The 20,714-nt window shown below is 41.8% G+C and overlaps 1 protein-coding gene across 1 annotated transcript in view; it reads left to right on the top strand.

Annotated features, from left to right (window-relative positions):
* The window catches only part of ALDH1A1 (aldehyde dehydrogenase 1 family member A1), a 49,826-nt gene that overhangs the window by 3,074 nt on the left and 26,038 nt on the right, over positions 1-20,714 (top strand). The window contains exons 2-3 of the mRNA XM_007065556.3: positions 10,685-10,789; positions 20,332-20,472. Of these exons, the coding sequence (XP_007065618.2) occupies positions 10,685-10,789; positions 20,332-20,472 (246 nt within the window). The remainder of the gene's footprint in view (positions 1-10,684; positions 10,790-20,331; positions 20,473-20,714) is intronic.

Here is a 20,714-nt window from a genome sequence, read left to right on the forward strand (position 1 = left end):
TGTTGGAAGACAGGATACTGGGCTAGATGGACTTTTGGTCTGACCCAGTATGGCCATTCTTATGTTCTTAATTTGGATGGATTAATTTTTAAATTGTTAAAGAGAGTTTGGATCCTGAATTGGGGCATGATCCTGAATTCCTTCTATACCCAAAACTCCTTAAGAGATGTGCCGATGACATTCGTGAGTATTTTAGGTATGTAAGATTGGCTCACATGTACTGGTAAATATTTTACTTTGTTACACTACAGAATTAGACAATGATTGTTTAACAAATTATTTCTGTTGTGATGCTTCTGAAAAGAGCAGGTCCTACGACGCTCCAACAGCCAGGTATCAAAGCACAATTAGTTACTTATCAGGTAGTTAAATTACATGAGGTAGCAGAAAAAACAATATTTCTCTTGCCACCGCTGCTCTTCACAGTGTCTGAGGGAAAAACATGGTGTGTGGAAAGTTAAATCACTTACGGTAAATAAAGGAAAAGTGAAACAAATATAAAATGTATTTTAATCATTACAGCTAGAAGCAAAGAGGAAATAATAAAATGGTTTCAAATTTTTAAAAAAGGGTCAAATCCCTACTCAGCTGCCACCTAACCCTGTAGGTGCCTAAAATCCCCAGGTGCCTGAATTTCCACCTTACAGGAGGTATGTTTCTGCCAGTGAGGATGCGCACAGCCAGCTCGTTCTAAGGCACTTGGGCACCTATTTTATGCCTCAACCCCAGCAAGATCCTCAGACTAGGCATTCCCCTGCCTATTTCATCTGATCCAATAGGCATTGCCACACAAAACAGCCCCGGGGCAGAGGGAGAATGAGGAGGACTCCTCCATCTCAGCCTTTAGCGTGTGGCTAGAGCACTCACCTAGAATGTGGAATGTAGGGTTCAGTGTCCTCCTTTGCCTGATGTAGAGCAGGGATTTGAACTTTTTTTTTCCCCCACCTCTCAAGTGAGGCCCTGATTAGCTGATTATGAGATGTTCTAGTCTGCAGGTCTCTCTGTGTCTCCTACTGCAGCTGTTCCAATGTGTATGAATAATTAAATATGCACTGGGCCAATGTGAGAGTGGGAATGACTCTAAGGCCCAGTGATTGGAGTACTCCCCTGGTTGGCTAGAGACCTGTATTCAAACCCCATTCTCCACACCTGACAGAGAGGAGAATTCAGCCAAAGTCTCCAATGTCCTGGGTGAGTGCTAAAATGTATAAGAGAGGCCTTTTTCCTCACCTGCGTGCCTCCCTGGCATTTCTTGCGAAACATGGCTTAGACTCCTAACTCCAGCAGAGAGTTCATGGCTGAGAATCCCAGAATTTAGGCACCTAACTCTCAGAGAGGGGCAGGGTTTATGTTATAGCCATCTCCTCAGCATTTCTGATTGACTAGCTTAGATGGCTCCCCATGCAGCATGCTGGCTTTTGTGGGTCCCAATCTTAGGTGCCTAATTCTCGCTATGCATTGTATAGGGCCTAGGCGCCTAACTTGGGGCTGTGGCTTTCACTGGGTGGCAAGATGCCTAAAAGAGAAGCAATACTAAGCATTGCAATACTTAAGTCACTTTGTGGATCTAGCACAAAATAAGTGGGGCAGAATCAGACCCTGCAGATTCCCTTTAATAGTGTTTCAGGTTTAATTGACTGTTTTTTGATGATCCATAGAACTCTTTAGGTTTAGCTGAATTGGTGGGATTTTCCATTCATACCCCATCAAACAACCACAGATGTACAGGATAGGGTGGCCAGGTGTCCGGTTTTCGAACAGAATGCCTAGTCAAAAAGGGACCCTGGCGGCTCTGGTCAGCACAGCTCTCCGGAACGTTAAAAGTCCATTCAGTGGTGCAGTGGAGCTAAGGCAGGCTCCCTGCAGCTCCCAAAAGCAGTGGCATGTCACCCCTCCAGCTCCTATGTGTAGGGGCAGCCAGGAGGCTCCGCATGCTGCCCCCACCCCAAGCGCCAGCTCTACAGCTCCCATTGTCCGGGAACCATGGTCAATGGGAGATGCAGGGAAGGTGCCTGCGAATGAGGCATCATACAGAGCTGCCATGCCATGCCTCCGCATAGGAGCCAGAAGGGGGACATGCCACTACTTCCAGGAGCTGCTTGAGGTAAGCGCTGCCCGGAGCCTGGCCCCCTCCCACACCCCAACCCCCTGGCCCAGCCCTGATCCCCCTCCCACCCTCCAAACCCATCACTCACAGCCCAGAGCCCCCTCCTGCATCTCCAAACCCCTCATCCCTGGCCCGACCCCAGAGCCTGTAGCCGGAGCCTTCACCCCCTCGTGCACCCTAACTCCCTGAGCCAGCCCGGTGAAAATGAGTGAGAGTGGGGAGAGTGAGCGACAGAAGGAGGGCATGGAGTGATTGGGGGGCGGGGCCTCGGAGGAGGGGCAGGGCAGAGGGCAGAGCAAGGGTGTTCAGTTTTGTGCAAGTAGAAAGTTGGCAACTCTAGTACAGGACTATAAACTTGGAGCAATTATCACAGTTGGTAAGAGTGTACATGAGTGGATACCAGCTATTTTTCAATATTGTGTTTTAAATTTTTGATTTAATGTTAGTGTAACTGGGTACAGTGCTCCTATTATGGCCCTTGGGCCTCTTAAGAGCAGGCATTCTGGGAAATGTAGTTTCCCAGGAGGGACTGTAAGTCTTGAGGGCACATGACCAGGGAGTCAGGTGACCACCTTTGGAACAATATAATGGGTAGCCTGAGTAGTGAGCGCACTGTGGGGGAATATGATGGCTCTTAGAGAGAGGTATCTCCATGGCAGGAATTATAGGATACCTAGAAAAGGTTACCTGTAGAGAAGAGTGTGCTCTTCCCCTCCCAACTTACTGAGACCTGGTTGCCAGGTTCAGGTGTTTTAAGTTGTTTTGATGTTGTTTGAGTCTTTTTTTGATGATAAAAGCCAGCCCTGAGGAAAGAACCTTGGATTGAACTGGTTTATTTATTGTGGGGGTGGGGGGAGTTATTTTACCTTCCCTGGCTGGCATATCTGCCCACTATTTTACAGTGGGCAACAATTATATCCAGTTAGATGGAAATCTTTCTTGCTAAAGGATAAACATGGGGTAAATCCAATTTGTAGAGGCCAGCTTGAGTAACATGGGTGCATGCTGAGGTTTGCTGAAGAGCTGGGGATGAGGAATTTCATTTTTAATCCATAGAGTAGTTTAGGAACCACTCCTCAGTTGCTATTGAAACCTTTAGGACTTGAAGCCTGTGCAGAGTAGCCAGCTGCCAGTTGGGGACCAACTGTCAGAGGATTCATGCAGCAGATAATCCTGCCTTTTGTCACCCACATATGGAGGTCCTGCAGAGCTGTGCTCCACAGCGTATAGTAGACACGCACACTGTGCAACCCCATGAAACCTTCTTCTCTCTTTCTGCAGAGCTGCAGTAGGTTCCATTTTACACCAAGCCCTCTGTGGGTCAAATGCTGTCTGTGTGTGATAAATAACAATAGTAAGATAATAGCACTCTTTGTCTTAAGAGTGCCTTGCAAACACTAATCAATTTTCACAATACACCTGTGGGATGGAGAAATATTATCTATATTTTCCAGATTGTGAAACTGAGCCATAAAAAGGGCAAGGGTGCCCAAAGCCATAGAATAAATCATTCTCAAAGCCAGGATCAGACCTCAGGAGTTCCTTGCTCCCAGTCCTATGCTCAGATCATGAAAGTAAACAAATAAAATCCCCAGACAAGGACCTTAAGCCTTCAATATTGCCTAAACCTCACAAGGCTGAAGCTAAACCCTTGCAGAGCTGCCAATTTCCCACATTTCTGATTGTCTGCAATGACTTGGAGAATTTGGAGAATCAGGATTTTACTATATTTTTATCACTGAAGATGAATTCCAATCAAATAAGATTTTGCTTGCAGCCACCGTAGAACTACCACCTGGGTCTGTATTTTGAAATACAAAGCTTCAGAACCGTAGAACAGTGTCAGAATCCATCTACAACAAATGTTGATTTCTAGTTCTAGTGGAAAGGACAAGAGTATGGTCATTATAAGACTTGCCATCTTACTTGAAGATCTCAGTGAAAACAATAGCTCTACCATGCACACCATAACATTTCTAATTAAAAAGTTACTTGCTGCAAAGATTTGACTTGTCAAAAACTCTTAAACCCAATGAGTCATATCCAGTCCTTACAAGTGAACATGAACACTCATGCAGCATGTGCAACAGTGGGTGAACATCTGGCAAAAGAAACACCTTACTATGGAAGACCGGGCTATCTGACAGCAAACTACCACACCATGATGTAAGATAACTGCTACTGCTTTTGTAAGCATGGGCAATGAGTGTACTGCAATTCAAGCAAGCCAGAGGCTGATCTTTGTTTCAGCGTCTGTTCACATTGGCTTGTGCACTAGGTGTTTCTGTTTTCAGTGCACCACAGCCCATGTGTCTATGCAGTGTACACCCCAAAGGAGCGTAGCTGCCAACATACTCTGGAAAAAATAGCCCCCAGTGTTACAACATATGTAACATTGCGTATAGGTTGGATTTGGGCTTTTTGCACCATTTTCCTTAGTTCATAGCTGTATAAGCAAAGTCATAATGTATCCTAACGGAGATGTTTGGATACTGCAATTTTCAGTGTTCTTGCACATTGTACAGGTTTGTACATAGTGAAAGGTTAGGATTAGGAGGAAGTGACATTAGGAACAATAATAAGTAAGGGGCTGTAAAATAATAGCATTGTGTCAGTACGCTAAATGCAGTACTTAAACCAATATTTGCAAAACTTCCCAAAATGGTAAGTTTTACTATTACTCCTTTCACAGACAGATATGAATTTGGCATACTGTAGCATCACCCAGCACTGTTATGTTAATATTTACCTTTTACTTTGTCTCTTTTCTTGGCAGCATAGCTAGATGACTTCATAGGATTTTTTCTTGTTAACCACCTGACTGCTGTGCATCTGTGCCCCCTCACAGCATCCACAATTTCATATGGACTCCTTAGGATCAACCATGTGAAATTGCTAGGAAATCGTATTGTACCTTATTATCTTTACAACTTTTGACAAGCCTGAGGTTCAGGCACCGTTGGCTGCAGGCATCGATGTGGCTATGCATATATCTCTTTGGATACCTATACAAATACACCTCTACCCCGATACAACACGATCCTCGGGAGCCAAAAAATTTTACCGCATTATAGGTGAAACTGCGTTATATCGAACTTGCTTTGACCTCGAGCATTTCCGTTATTAATAGTCACTTCCCGCCCCCGACTGACCCCTCAGAACCCCTGACCCATCCAGCCCCCCCACTCCTTGTCCCCTGACTACATCCTCCAGAGACCTCCCCCGCCCCAACCACCCCTCCCAAAACCCCACCCCCTATCTCAGCCCCCCTGCTCCTTGTCCCCTGACGGTCTCCTCCAGAGACCCCCACGGCCCTAATCACCCCCAGGATCATAGAATATCAGGGTTGGAAGGGACCTCAGGAGGTCATCTAGTCCAACCCCCTGCTCAAAGCAGGACCAATCCCCAACTAAATCATCCCAGCCAGGGCTGGATCCCACCCCCAACCGTTATCCACACCCCACCCACTAACAGGCCCCCCAGGATGCCAACGCCCCTGTTCCCCGTCCCCTGACTGCCTCACCCCCAGAACCTCCAAACCATCCAACCCGCCCTGCTCCCTGTCCCCTGACCGCCCCCCGAGACTCTCTGCCCCTTATCCAACCCTTCGGCCCCGGCCCAGCACCCTTAGCATGCTGCTCAGAGCAGCGTGTCGGAGCCAGACACACTGACGCGCTGATTCACCAGAGCGCGCAGCCCCACCCCCCAGAGCGCGGCTTTACCACGTTATATCCGAATTCGTGTTATATCGGGTCGCGTTATATCAGGGTAGAGGTGTAATCTAAAATGGTACAAAAATATAACTGTAGGATAGTAGGCATCTCAGTTTAGGAAATATTTTTGTGGACTTGAGGTTTTCTTATCAAAATATCCACCTTTACCATTTTTTGGTCACAGTCAGTTTAAGTAATATATCTAGTTTTTGAGGAAATCAATCTCCATTCTCCCGAATTAATTTAAATCCTTTGTTACATAATTTATGTGGTGGTGATATCCACATGCTAAATTGCAAGACCATGTGATAAATACGTTTATTCTGCTGTTACAACTGCCTTACCTGCTTTCTGCCCTGTGGTAAATCAAGCAAGTTAAAACAAATTCCTACTAGGCTGAGCTATAGAACAGGGTGATATTGGAAATGGGATTAAATCTTTCTCATGCTCATTCTGCTGCAGCTTTGTCTTTCTGCACCCTCTGAGTTTGGCTCCATGGTGGTAATATGAGGGACTGACGGAGGAGCTTTGTGCCAGAAGGTGATGGTTTTAGCTATGATCATAGAGATATGCCCACTAAAAAACCCCCACTACGAACGACAGTGGTAGAGTTAGAGCTTGTTGTAAAATATAATGCAGAGGGTGAGGGATCTGGATCCACAGATAATGGAGAAGACTTGATAGGGAAGGGTACTTATTTTCACTATTGGTGGTCTTATATAATAATGCCCACAATAAAGACTAGCTAAGGTAACAGCAAGCACCAGTGTGAGCACTAATCTTTTTACCCATTAGGGTATTTCTTACCGATGTTTTTCCTACTTCCTTTTCTAAACCAAACTATATGCTGCTTGTGAGGCATTTCACCAAAAAGTGTTGACTTTTTGTGAAAGAAAAATTAGCTCTTCAGAGCTGGTGAAGAAGTCTTTAATGGAGCGTGGATCTAGCCCAGTTAATAAACAAAACCTTGTTCTAGTTAACATTTATATAGAAACCAGTACCTTGAATTTCAACTGTTGAGTGAATTACTTCCCACTTGGCTCTTCTAAAATTCAATATCAATGTTAAGATTTTACAGGCACTCAATAGTTAAACCCTACAGATCTGACATATATGGGGAGGCATTTTTCCTGTTTCACTCTCTCAGCAACTGCTGGGCCAGTCCAGTTTTGCACCACTCTCAAAAAGAGGCTATGTCTTAAAGGCACAAAAGAGAGCACAGTATTTGATGCAAAACTATTATAATCAGTTTACCAAGGTATAATGTTCACCATAAAGAAAAACACTTACCCTAATTTACCATGGTGACATGTGAGATGTCAAATTTTCCTTATAGTTACAAAAGAAAATAACTGCAGTATCTCCAACACCACTTGCTGGTAACTGTAGGTAAATGTTGACTTTTTGATAGCAACTGCTTTGGTTTCTTTCACAGCATTTTATAGGGAGACGTTGTTTATACCGGCTGTACAGGCACTCATACTAACCTTCAAGCAGGATTTACAAGTAACTGAACACCAAGGAGAGAGACAGACTTACCCATTTATGAAATCCTCATTTTGTGTAGTTTTAGAACATATGCAGTCAGCTTAGGGATGATCAGTGTGGCCTAATACCAAAGGGAATGAAAGTGCCATATGGAACAGACTACAAAATTCAGAGTAAAAAGCAGATAAGATTGGGTGGTGATTTTATCCCTGCCAATCCTGAAACTTCTCTGCTGTCTTTGAAGAAAGTGCTCACATTTGACTGTGTTGTCATCCAGACATTCTAAGGAATTCAAATATTTACTTCTTGCGGGGGATTATTCCAGAGTGAGAGTGAATTTGCAAATAAGATAATCAAATGTTTTCCTGTGTGAGTGACGTCATTTGTGTGTTTAATGATACTGATGATGGATAATGATATCCATTCCATCTAGTTTTATTAAAGTGTGCTTCTGTGCCAGGATATCTCAATGTTCCTATCTGTGCGTGAGGGTGGTTGTTCCAGCTATAAAAAGGAAAACTGGCATGTGCTGCTCTTTCTGCCTGTATAAAGGTTAAAGCTACATATGTAATGCAGTTCCTGGCAAATATGAAATAATCTCTGGATGTGATCTCAGCAGTTTTAAGGTTGCTGCATAAACCAGTTTGATTATCTTTGCTTTATACTGGCCACAGTACATTTTTTGTTATTCATTATGTTTGTTAATTGCCAACAACATGCTCAGTCCTATATAAGAGCTTAAAATCAAAAAGACAGAACCAATAAGACAGGATACCCAGAGGGGAGAATAGCTTACTGTTTTGATTTGTTTGTTTTTAAATGTCACATACTAGCCCACTTCTAGTGTGGACCGGGCAAGAAGTTGGTCATTAGAAATCATTGGAATGAGAACCAGTTGCTGGTTTGGTTACCTGGGATGAGGAAGGTATTCCAGGCAAAGGCAAAAGCATGGAATAAGGCACAGAGAAAAATGTGAGAGAAGGAGATAAATGGAACATCAAGTCTGGTGTCATTTATAGAGGGAAAATGGTGAGACAGACATGATAAAAGATTTAATCAGAGATATAGGGTGGAGCGAAGTTGTGTAAGGCCAAGAAATGCTAATCTGATGTGGTGGATGACGGGGATCCAATGAAGACACTCAAGTGGGTGGTGACGTAATCACAAAAACACTACGGTATATCAGAAAACCTTAATTTTTTTCTCGTTTCCTATGATTGGAAATCCCCTTTTCACAAAATATATAACACTATAGCAGATACGTTTTAAAATCCATACACACACACACACACACACAAAATTAAAAGAACATTAAGGTTGCAAAGTGGAGCTCTTCTGGGAACTAAAGTTGGTTGCCTAAAAATACTATGTGGTTATGTAATTAAAGACCATGCACCAAGTTCCTTGCCGGTGTAAATTTGGTGCAGCTCAGCACCAGCAGAAAAATAGGCCCACACTATTGTAATGCATACATACAGCCTTCACTTTTGCGTTGCCAGACTTTTGAGAGCTTCACTTTGTGTCTGTGTGAAACTTCCTAGGGTTGGGTTGTTTTTAAAAAAAAAAAATTAAAAAAAAATGATAAAACAAACATAGGTGCTGGAACTAGGAATGCTGGGCGTGCTGCCGCACCCCTTGGCTTGAAGTGGTTTCCATCATATACAGGGTTTACAGTTTGGTTCAATGGTTCTCCGCACCCCCACTATGCAGATTGTCAGGGGGGCTGGAACAACAAAGAAATTCTGTCCCACACAAACCTTTGCTAGAAAACAGTTGGATACTCTCAATGTGTGTGCAGAACAAGGGAAGGGCTCCTGCAGGATGATGCAGGGCTGCTCTGAAGCCCTTCATCATGCCCTACATAATTTCAAACACTGACTGGAAGGATATGGGACACCTTTGGAATGAAAACACATAGTCAACCTTAACTATAGACCTTTTTTCACAATCCATCTGTAATACTCTAGAATTAACATGGAAACGAGTTACTGTGCACCATGTTCTGCTCTCAGGTCATGGCGCAACCTACTGAAGTCAGTGCGGTTTCCCCCACGTAGCTGAGAATGCAATTTGACCCACCATATTTAGAATATATCTCATTGCACAATGTTTTCACTTAAATAACACAATAATTTATAGTATTGTAACAGTTTTAATAAGTTTCCAGCATTTTTGCATGCATTTTGAAATATATGTGCAATGTGTCTTTAAGATCCATCTAATCGTTACAAAGACAATCCATGTTTTGGCTAAATAAGCACTGTCATTTTAGTAAATGCCTCTTGATCTGTGGATACTCCTCCATGAAATGAAATAGATCCCTTAGTTCCTGTAAAAGATTAATATCATTACATTTCTGCTTTTAAATAAGCTTTTTATTAGGATCATATTTAATGAAGCACCAGTCCGCAGGCCAGAGGGATTTGGAAATAAAATCACAGAGATTAATGTTCCTTTTTATTTTTTTCCTGTGATATGGAAGTAGAGGAGTGTACAAACCACATTTTCTTGCTCTTGCACTATGCCTCAGTGGTTCCTTCTTTGTTGTAGATTTCATTAAACTGGCTGCAGCACTTTAGTGTTGTCTTTCATTTCAGAGACTCATGTTGTTTGAAAGGAAATGAAAGAAAAGTTAGATAAACGGTTAAATAAAATTGCTCTCTCCAAAACATCTATGACTCTCTGACCTAGTTGTTTGTCATCTTCTGTTAGGTGACAAATCTTCTGCCTCTGAGACACAAAGGCTCCCCTAGCAGCAAAACCTGTGTGGTTCTGCTGGGCAAAGGGGAGACAGGATTTCAAGAGGGCTATACAGGGAGTTTACATTCCCTGTGCAGCACAGAGCTCAGTTTCTCAAAGAGATTCCTGTATGCCTGCGGAGCAGGACAGGAGAATATACTGCTACACCATTCCGTCTGCCGTCCCTACCCATGTTGAAGGAGTTTATTAATACTAGAGGAGCTGCAGTAGTTGTGAAAGTGGATAGAAGGCTCTATAGGTCATATACTGCCTTCTATCCACTTGTGCTAGTTCCCTGAGTGCCAATGATCTTAAAGAAGCAATTATTTTATTATATGAGATGAAAGCCATGAGAGAACGTCTGCGTTTTTTAAGTCATTGGTGACTCGAAGCAGATAGGTGAATGTTACTGAAATTTTCAAAATCTTTAAAATTCCACATTTATTTATCCGTATTTACTCTGCAGAACTCGAAGGGGCCTATTCCCCATTGATGCATAGGGACCTAAAACAAAAAAGGATCCTTGGATAGCTATCAGGTGATACCATACTAATATTTCATTGCAACAGGTAATAAACTATGACGATATCTGTGTTATCGATGATGTTCCACTCTTTGTTTCCTTGTTTCCTTGCAGATATTTATAAATAATGAATGGCATGATGCAACTAATGGCAAAAAATTTGCAGTCTATAACCCTGCAACTGGAGATAAAATTTGTGAGGTTGAAGAAGGAGACAAGGTAGGTTTTTAAAGCTTTGCCATGTCACTGCTTTCTTTGTATCCAATCCAGCACTTGCAAGGCAATGGGACATATGCTGTGCTGGTGCCAATTGACACAGTTCCATGACTTCCGTGGAGCTATACCAGCTTCCCCCAGCAGAGCATTTGGCTCCATGACAGCTTTGCTATTGATTACGCTGAGACCAGGAGCAAGACCTTTTTATCAGCCACTACTCCAAAGGATTTAGTCGCTCAAGTAAACTTGAAAAAAGAGAACATTTTAGAAACAAAGCCCCAAACCCTGTGTTTGGCTAATTGTTTTCTTGATTCATCTTACTATTATTCTGGCTATTTATGTCTGAATTCTTTCCTTCCATACTGCCTAGCTCCTTCTTCTGATTGTTCCTTCAGTGAAGATATAATGACATACCTGATACCATGAAAATAACTGGGATACAATGTATTCATCACTGACTGATTTATTTCAAAGTTTTGCTTACTGTGAAAGCCTTTCTTAACAGTTCTATTCACACTAAGCGCATGTACTATGTAAGGACAGTTACAATAGTCAGCCACACTGGTATTTGGCCACGCTAGCCACGTTAATCCCTTAACTCATATATAAAATGCCAGGGAATCTTTGCTAACAAGTGGTCACAACTCTGTATGTATGTCTTTTGTGAATGATGACACTTCCAATAAGAGAGTGCATCCTTACAGCACAGTGGAACATTGATTTCATACAGATTTGCAGTGATGAATGCTGCCTGCTGGATCACCAGCACCAGTTCCTGTGAAATGGATCTGCTCATACATTCCTAATTGTTAAGATTTGATGGGAGGACTGCAAAAGGTGGTAATAGCTGAAGAGAAATGTACTTATTTTGCCATGTATAAGACCACTTAGGGGGAAAAAGATACACTTACATACAGATTTCAAAAATCTGGAACGGAACCTGAAGAACTGAAGAGCAACTTTCGTATATTTTCATAATTTTGTATAATTTTCTGTTTGAAAAGACTTTGCTTAATAATACTATCTAGTTTCAGTGCACATTATCAAGTACAGAGTGATATGTTTAAATATAGCAGGCTCTTTTGTTTCCATAGTTTTAGGACTGATATCCAGAGACATTTTTTGGATGAACTCTCTAAAAGGAAGCCTGAGATGCGGGTGTTCTATTTCTAGCTGACAACTGTAGAAAAACTTTTAACTAGACCTGTGGAAAAAATTACTGGTTTTATCTGTTAATGTTTTCATTCATGCAAATATTTGCCTTTGTGTATGTTCATTCCAGAGCATGCATGTATACACAGGCACATGCAGGCACACATTTTTTCTGTTTCTATAAAGTTTTCTCATTTGTGACATAATTTTTGGCCTCAAAATTGGCCCGTTTTTGCTTAGAAAAGTTTGCACACAAATAATGAGTTTTGTGTATATAGATGGGTCCATGGTGAAATTAATAACAAAATGCAGAAAATACAATTTTTCAGGGCTTTTGCATTTCATTAAAAATATTTTGCACCTGTTTTAATACTAAGTACCCAGTCCTGTTTTCATTGTATATTTCATAACTCCCACTAAGTCAACAGCCATAAAGAAATGCTTATTGGGCTGAATCTTCAAATGTGATCACACCACAATTACCCTAAAAAAGTGAGATGGCCAGAGGCTAGGTCAGTCCCTTTTGTGACTTTGAGGATGAACAGGCTGGGACGCTACTTCCACCAGATGACACTGTCATCAACAGAGTCACTGTCCACACCATTATTCTGGAGGACCCCATGTAACCCCTTTTGCCTTGACTTATGAAACTGTACCCTGCTTTTAGAAGCCCTGGCAAAAGATGTTTTAATTACACTCTCAGCTGGTGTAGAATGGTTGTTGAAAGTGCTTTTGGCAGATTGAAATCCCATTGGAGATGTTTATGACCCATTTGGATTCCAGTGTCTGTATTACTGTCAATGCTGTACTGTGGCTTGCTGTGCTCTTCACAATCTTTGCAAAGCCAGAGGCGAGTCATTTCCTCCTGAATGGAGCTATGACAGATAGGGGCCACTGAATCAGTACACTCAGTCAGAAGCCACTGCTGGAGCTGGATGTACCCAGGCAGAAGTCAGGGATGTTTTGTGCTCCCACATTATAAACTTGCGTGGCCCAATGGAAGAAGGAGAATAGTACATTTGTGAATCTGCTTGTCGGGGATGGGTGGATGGAACTCATTGATTGATGGTGAGGGAGGGGTGGAAGGTTGGGGAGGGGTGGAAGGTTGATTGTCATGCAATATACTTGTGACCACTTCCCGAATGGGGTTGGGTGGTTGGTCCACAGTATGGACTGACGTAAGGAAGTGATTAAAATACGGATTGAGGTAGCTAACTGTTTAGAGGACTAGTGTTTGCATATTAATTCCTAATTGTCCCTAATCATGTGTTTTACCTTTATAATTTGAAATGTACATTGTGTGATGTGATGCAGTGATAGCAAGACACTTTCTTGATGATAAAATAAAAAGCTTTATTTATAAACATGTATTAGGAAAGTACTCCATTAACCCATTGCCAGGAAGGCCAGCTGCCATTACCACACCAAAACACCAGTAACAACAGAACCTTTTAAAAAAAAAAAAAAGCGCATGAACAAGAGCAAACAGAAACCCCCTACTGTTGCATGTCCCCTGCCCCCACCCCCACCCCCTATTCTCCTTGCCCTTCTTTTCCCTTTTGCCACTCGGTGCTGGGTGAGATGGGAGGGGGTCTATATGGAGGATAGCAAGGGGCAAAGTTGCCTTTCCCAGTCGTTCATGGGGCCTGATTGCATGGGCCACCCCTCCATGGAGTTTTTCCCAGCTGTTTCTGGACTGCATCACAAGGCACGGTGAAAGAGAGTCAAGCTCCGATATGAGTGATGCAGCAGGAGCTGATACTCTTGTGGCCATTAGTGATATCGGCTGCTCAAGCAGTTCTTTCTGCTAAGCTCTGTCCTCTACCTTTAGCCACCATTCCTGTTCCAGGAACTGCAAAACAAGTGACAGTTCCCATGTTGAAATCCTGCCCTCAGACCTGAGCCTTTCCTCTTGCCTCTTGCCATGACTTTCCTCTCTCTATAAGTCCCTCCATCTTTGGTGCTGGACCTGCTTGTTGGCCCTCTCCAGAATTTCAACTGTATGTTCATCATGGAAACAGTCTGTGAAGGTGCAAGGTGAAGGTTCAGGCTTCTGCTGCAGTATAGGTGAGCGGTGGAGGTGCTGCAGCCAGAAGAGGTCGAGGGGCCTGGAACAGGACAAGATACAGAGGGATATTGTCTCAGATAAACTCAGAGCAGGAGCATAGACAAACTTCTTGAGGTATTTCAAGGACTTAAAATGTTACTTTTCCAAGCTTCAGACCACAGAAGCTCCCTGGACACAGCCTGCTTAATCCCAGCAACAGAAGTACAGGAACAATGGTAAGTTAATTTGAAAGCTGGTTTTTGCTTTCTAAAAATTGTAGAACTACTTGGCCTTGCGAGGTCGGGGCATCAGTGGCTGAGCTCCAAAAGCTTTTTCTATCATTTCAGGCCTTCCACATTTTGGAGGACATAACAGTCCTTTTCGTGCGCAGTTGACACAGAGAGATGTTATTCTAGCCCGCTGGTCAGAAACCTGCAGCGTATGCAGCTGAAGTATTCATACGTATAGTGACTGAACAGCACATCTATGAGTGGAGTGGGCTGGTCAGCTATCAAGGTGGCCCAGGAAAATACTTCCTTTTCTGAAATGTGACTGCCTATCTGAAGTTCCTGTTTCAAGAAAAGTTTACAGCTATCAGCACCAGGAACTGGGTCATAATTCATGACTGAATCAACAGGATGATTTCTTAGCTTCCGCATGGCTTAGCCTGTTATGGCTGCCCACAAACACATAGAACTCCATAGCCATCCTCCTTATCCCCCCTCCTCTCCCCGGCCACATTTCTGGACAAAATTTCAAACTCCAGTCAAATATGGCACAAAGAGTTTTGTCACCTATGGACTGCATGGACTACTTCTAATTGACATGGACTAGATTAGTAAATGGAAAACGTTTCCACTTCCCCTTCCCACAGTTCACTGTTTTCAGTCAAACTCCTCATAAAACGGGCATGAAGTCAGTGAGTTGCCCAAGGTGCAGTTCTGGTCCCTGGTTTGAGACCAGAGTAATGTTAATCCACTCCATGAACTGGTCACCGAGCCAGTAAATTTGCAATGCTGCCAGCTTCTTTGCTATTTCCCGGTACACATGGTCATTCTAAGTACTCTGACTAAAGTATACAGTTTTGCTGGCTTTATACCAGAGATTTACCCAAATCTGGCTGTGCTCCCATGACCATGAAGCAGCACGCTTTGCAAAAGACTTCTTCTGCTCAGCCTTTATTGCAAACCCAGAAGAGTCTCATGGTGGGTTTGTAGCTCAGCGTTGGGAAGACAATGGAAGGGTTAAACACTGACCTACCAAGCTGCTGCATTACACCAATGGGGATTCTGTCTGCTTCCCTTGCGTGGATTGGAGATGCTAAGGACAGAGCGGACAAAGGAAGTTGGCCCATGGAACTGTGGGATACTTTTGGCAGACTCTCAGGACCAAGTCAGAGGAGGCTGCATCTACAGTGTAAAGCAACAGAGCTTAAATCCTGGGTCCTGGCTTGACTTGGGCTCAAACCCTCCACCCCTGCAGGCTCCTAGAATCTAGGTCTGAGCCCAAGAGATTTGTGTGTAAACAGAAGAGGGTTTGGGCTCAAGCCTGAATCTGGGCCCGGGCTTACTTTGCAGAGTAGACATACCCAAAGTTTCACTGTCACAAAAAACCCTTCATATTCAGCCTAAATGCCCCCTTTCTTAATGTTCTCGGATTCTCCCAGTTTTATCGCTTTTTACTAGACCAAATCATTTGTTTACTTTGTTATATGTTCAGCCTTTGAATACATAGGAGCTGTTGCTCAGCTTCCCATCCCCTTCCAGTAATCATTTAACCCTAATATGGTACTGATCCAGATCCAGCATAAAATATTCTGTCCGCAGCATAATTCTGTGGATTCTAAATTACAGGTTTCAGCACTTTACCAGAAACCTGTACCATGGATTTGACTATAGGATTCAGGTCCAAGTGTGATTGTCTGATAGGTGTCCAAGCATAAGAGCTGATTGTAAGATATCTGGCAATGTTTGGAACATCTTTGCTATGCAAGTTTGGATCTATTTCTTATAAAATAGATGGCTAGATAAAGTCCCTCATGAGAATGGTTTCCTATGGTGTCAAATATCTCAGGAGGACTCATGATGTTGGATACATGACTGCATTTATTGAACAAAAACTCCATGTAATGTAAAGCAAATGCACATCTATAACAAGTATTTTGTTTTTTTAAAAAACCTAGTAAATCTGGCCCTATGAAATCTGGTCTTGGAATTTTTCATTCTTGTCCTTCTCCAGTCCAGGTTGTCTGTAGCTTATGCTCAGTGTGGCTTCGTCTTCATTTTTCATTCCTTTTGTCCTTATCCAAAGAATTTCATAACCACTCTTGATTGTATCTCACTGGCATTGTAGGTATCTTTCATGTAAAGTGCTACCCCTCTGTCAGGGTTCCCTCCCTACTCTGAACTCTAGGGTACAGATGTGGGGACCCGTATGTAACACCCCCTAAGCTTATTTCTACCAGCTTAGGTTAAAAACTTTCCCAAGGTACAAATCCTTCCTGGTCCTTGGATGAGTCCTGCTGCCACCACCAAGTGAGTTAGACAAAGATTCAGGAAAAGGACCACTTGGAGTTCCTGTTTTCCCAAAATATTCCCCCAAACCCCTTCACTCCCTTTCCTGGGGAGGCTAGAGAGTAATCTACCAACCAGATAGGTAAACAAGGCGAGCACAGACCAGACCCTTGGGTTTTTAGGACACTAAAAACAAATCAGATTCTTTAAAAAAACAGAACTTTATTATAAAGAAAAAAAAAAGTAAAAGAAGCACCTCTGTGAAATCAGGATGGAAGGTAATAAGACTTAAAACACAGAGGATTCCCCCCTAGGCAAAACTTCAAAGTTACAAAAAACAGGGATAAACCTCCCTCTTAGCACAGGGAAAATTCACAAGCTAAAACAAAAGATAATCTAACACATTCCTTGCTATTACCTACTATTTCTGTAATATTAGATGTATCATTTCAGTAGGAGCTGGATTACTTGCTTGGTCTCTCTCTTTGTCTCGGAGAGAACACACACAGAGCACAAAAACAAAGCCTTCCCAGATTTGAAAGTATCTTCTTTCCCCATTGGTCCTTCTGGTCAGGTGCCAACTAGGTTAATTGAACTGATTGATTAACAGGTAAGGGGACTCTGTACCTCTGGCTAAGAGGGATTTTATATTACTGCATCCATAAAGGTTGTTACCCTTCCCTTTATATTTATGACACCTTCTACTACTTCTCTTTTTAATCTTTAAAAATCAAGTTACACTGCAAATCAGGTTGGCCTGTTATTTGATCATCCTCAAATTAAATTACTCATGACCTGCAACTGTTCACTTAACATTTGAAACTCTTGTAGCTTTCATTCTTTACAAGCAATCTAACAACTCGTTAAATAAAGAGATAATGCTGTTCAGCATACAGGTTTGCTTCATATGCAGTAATTTTGTAAACTAATGTGTAATGACAACTGCTATTAACTAAATTGTCTAGTGAAATGTACAAATCTAATAAATTACAGTCATTGTAAACCTAATATTCTAGAGTCTCGTCTTTAGCCAAGAGATTTTAGGAATTTAATTTGTATGTACAATAGAGTTAACAGAGAGCTGTACACTGCCTTTCAGTGTGTTTTTTTTTTAAGTGAAGATTACAAAGTGCAGACACATATGTGAATGGGAATGGTTTTCCTTTCAGTTAGATGGCTCTTTTAGGCTATGCTCACTAATCCTGAAGGCCCCTAGTAATAATAAAGCATGACTACATTTATTTAACAAATGGTCAGTGAGATGTAAAGTAAATGCACGTTTATAACAAGTGTAAAAAAAAAAAAAAAACCTAGTAAGCCTGGCCCTGTGCATAATTATCTGTCTCTGTTTCTTGGTGTAGATTTCTATGTTAAATTAAGTCTCATACAACTGACAGAGCAGTTTTATATTTTATATTTTTTTGCTCAAAGGACTTAATTAGTTGAATTTTTGTTTTGCTTTCTGGTTTTATGGATTCTAACTAGCTATTTTTTACTGTAGAAAAGATCACTGCAAAAATAAGCATTTGATCATATATAGACTAAAAGCATCTATTATCCTTAGGCCAATAGGCACCATAAAATTAAACAGTATTAATTATTATTTTATACAGTTGTTCTGGGTCATTAATATCTGACAGAGTGCATGGGAGAATTTTGAAATTTCAACAAGTATGATGGAAAATGTCTTGAACTTATTTGCATTTTTTTTACAGCCAGATCTGCAAATTCTATTCATTATATGATATTGGAACCACAATTAATTAAAATGAGAATTTGAGACAATTTTAAATGGTCTAGCCCAACATTTTCACCCTTGGGTACCTAAAACTAGGCACTTAAATAAGAGGCCTAATTGTCAGAGGTGCTGAGCACCCACAACTCACTATTGGCTTATGTGTGGATCAGATGGGTTGTGAATTTGTGGGAGTGAGGAAGAGGATCTGCCACTGTGCAGACCATTCAATCCTCTCTCTCAAAGCAGGGCCACATTAAGGGTACATGGGGGCTACTTCAGCCATTGAGCTGAGATTGCCTCTGCAGAGCAGCTACAAGGCTACTCCATCGGCTTATAGGGTGGATGTTCCCTCATTCTGCTGTGCATTTCCCCTGGTATTCATGCTGAGTGAAGGGGTGGGGCATAATACCATAGAGACATTGTGTACCATTGATTTTTACACTTGTAGGAAAACATTATGTCTAAATCAGTACATGGATTACGATCCATCATACAGTGTATATAGTTGTTTCATCCGTGACAGAGAAAGTATAAATGTTCAATTGGGGATCAAATCCTTATCCCTTCACAATGTCCAACTACATGGTCTATGCATGTGGTAGCTTCCATTTGGGGAAGGAATCCTCTCCATCAGGCTACAAAATATTAGCGGAATATTAGCTTTATTGTAGCCTCAATATTCCCCATAGCTACCGTGCCTTCCCATATAGGTGGGATTGGTCAGCAGAGCTACATGGTCATGAGTCCACCTGCTCCACACGCTCCTTTCCTTCATCCTGCCCCCAAACCACATGCTGACTTGGACACAGAGAGCCACTGTGGAGCTGTCTGTGCTGTGATGGTAAGTACCCACTGTAGGAAGATCCTGCCTGCATAGCAGGTCTGCACTGGTTCTTTTGCTTTCTGGGCTCTCTGTGACATGATTTGTCCCTCACTAAGTCATTGAAGGATAATTCAATTTCAGTTATCAATATTGATTAAAAATATTGGGACTGATTCACCTTTCACAACAATTTTACCCTAGTGTTGAATTCAGTGGAGTTACTCCTGATTTACACCAGTGTGAGAGGAGAATCAGGCAAATTACAATGTGGGACAAATTTTCAGGAGTTGCTGCTTAAATTTTACATGCAAATTGCGCTACAGATAGATTCCTACTTTTTCTAGAAATATTCTTTCAAAAAAACCAAAGGGCTGAATTGAACCTCCATTTGTATTTTACTTGGAAAAGGAGCAGCAGGATGTGTGAAGTATGACAGACTCTCAAATACTGAAAATCATTTCTAAATAGCCTTTTAATTGCTTCTTTTGCATCCTAGAACACCCTCCATGTAGATACAATTCCCGCACAGTGAAATATACATTGCTCCATTGTTGTGAAAGCCAAAAGATTAATAATAAACAGTATTATAAAAACTGCCATAGGCTGACAAGTTAACATGTTTAATTTAGAGACAGTGCCAGCATTGTGGAGTGCTTAGGGTTGGCAATTAAAACCTGGTCAATTAATCAGACACTTCCATGATTTAGGGTGCTTAGGTCCTGCACTTCCACTTAAAAAAACAAAGATGATTTGTTTTCCAAAGAATACATCTGTGATTATCATATGAAATATTTTGGGACATATTTTGAATCTGGCCTTAACCAAGCCTTTGGGCAGTTTTATGTCTAGAATTTAGGCTACATTAGATGTTTAGATGCCTGATTTGTGGGTACGGGCAGTTACCAGGACATTGAAATAGATTGTTATACCTGCAAATAACTGTGGGTGCTAAAATGGGGGGTAAGTTTTTGAAAATCTAGACTTAAAAGTGGAGTTCCTTAATATACTTTTATGTATGGGCTTTGAGACTTCAGCTGTTTCCTATATCACTTCATATAACTGGGAAACTTTTCAAGTGATAGTGAGCATGTTTGAAAAAAACTGATGTAAAATGAGTGTTCTCCTCTAATTAGACTGTAAGTTGCTTGCAGCAAGTTTGATGTCTTGTATTTATTCTGCAAAATGCCTAGCACACTTAAGGTGCTCTACAGATAGGAAAAAAACAGGATTATATAACAGAATCAAATAAATCTCCATATTTTTCACACACAGGAGGACATAGACAAAGCTGTTAAAGCAGCGAGAAAAGCTTTCCAGCTTGGGTCGCCATGGCGTACAATGGATGCTTCAGAACGGGGAAGGCTCTTAAATAAACTAGCTGACTTAATTGAAAGAGATCGTCTGCTCTTAGCTGTAAGTATAAAACATTTACAGAAAGAAGGGAAAGGGTGGTCTTATATTGATGCCCTGATTTTCACAGGACACATCATCAGTGGGAGAAGTTGATGCTCAGCCCTTCTGAAAATCAGGCCATGTCAGGGCTTGTTTTCAGCCAAGTCTCTGACTGGCTTGTTTTGTATTGCTAATTGGCATGTTTAAATGACCAGCACTTTTGTACCCTCATTCAGCAAAGCAGTTAAACATATGCTCAGCTC

The sequence above is a fragment of the Chelonia mydas genome, chromosome 5 (assembly GCF_015237465.2).
Source record: "Chelonia mydas isolate rCheMyd1 chromosome 5, rCheMyd1.pri.v2, whole genome shotgun sequence".
In the NCBI taxonomy this organism is placed as follows: Eukaryota; Metazoa; Chordata; order Testudines; family Cheloniidae; genus Chelonia; species Chelonia mydas.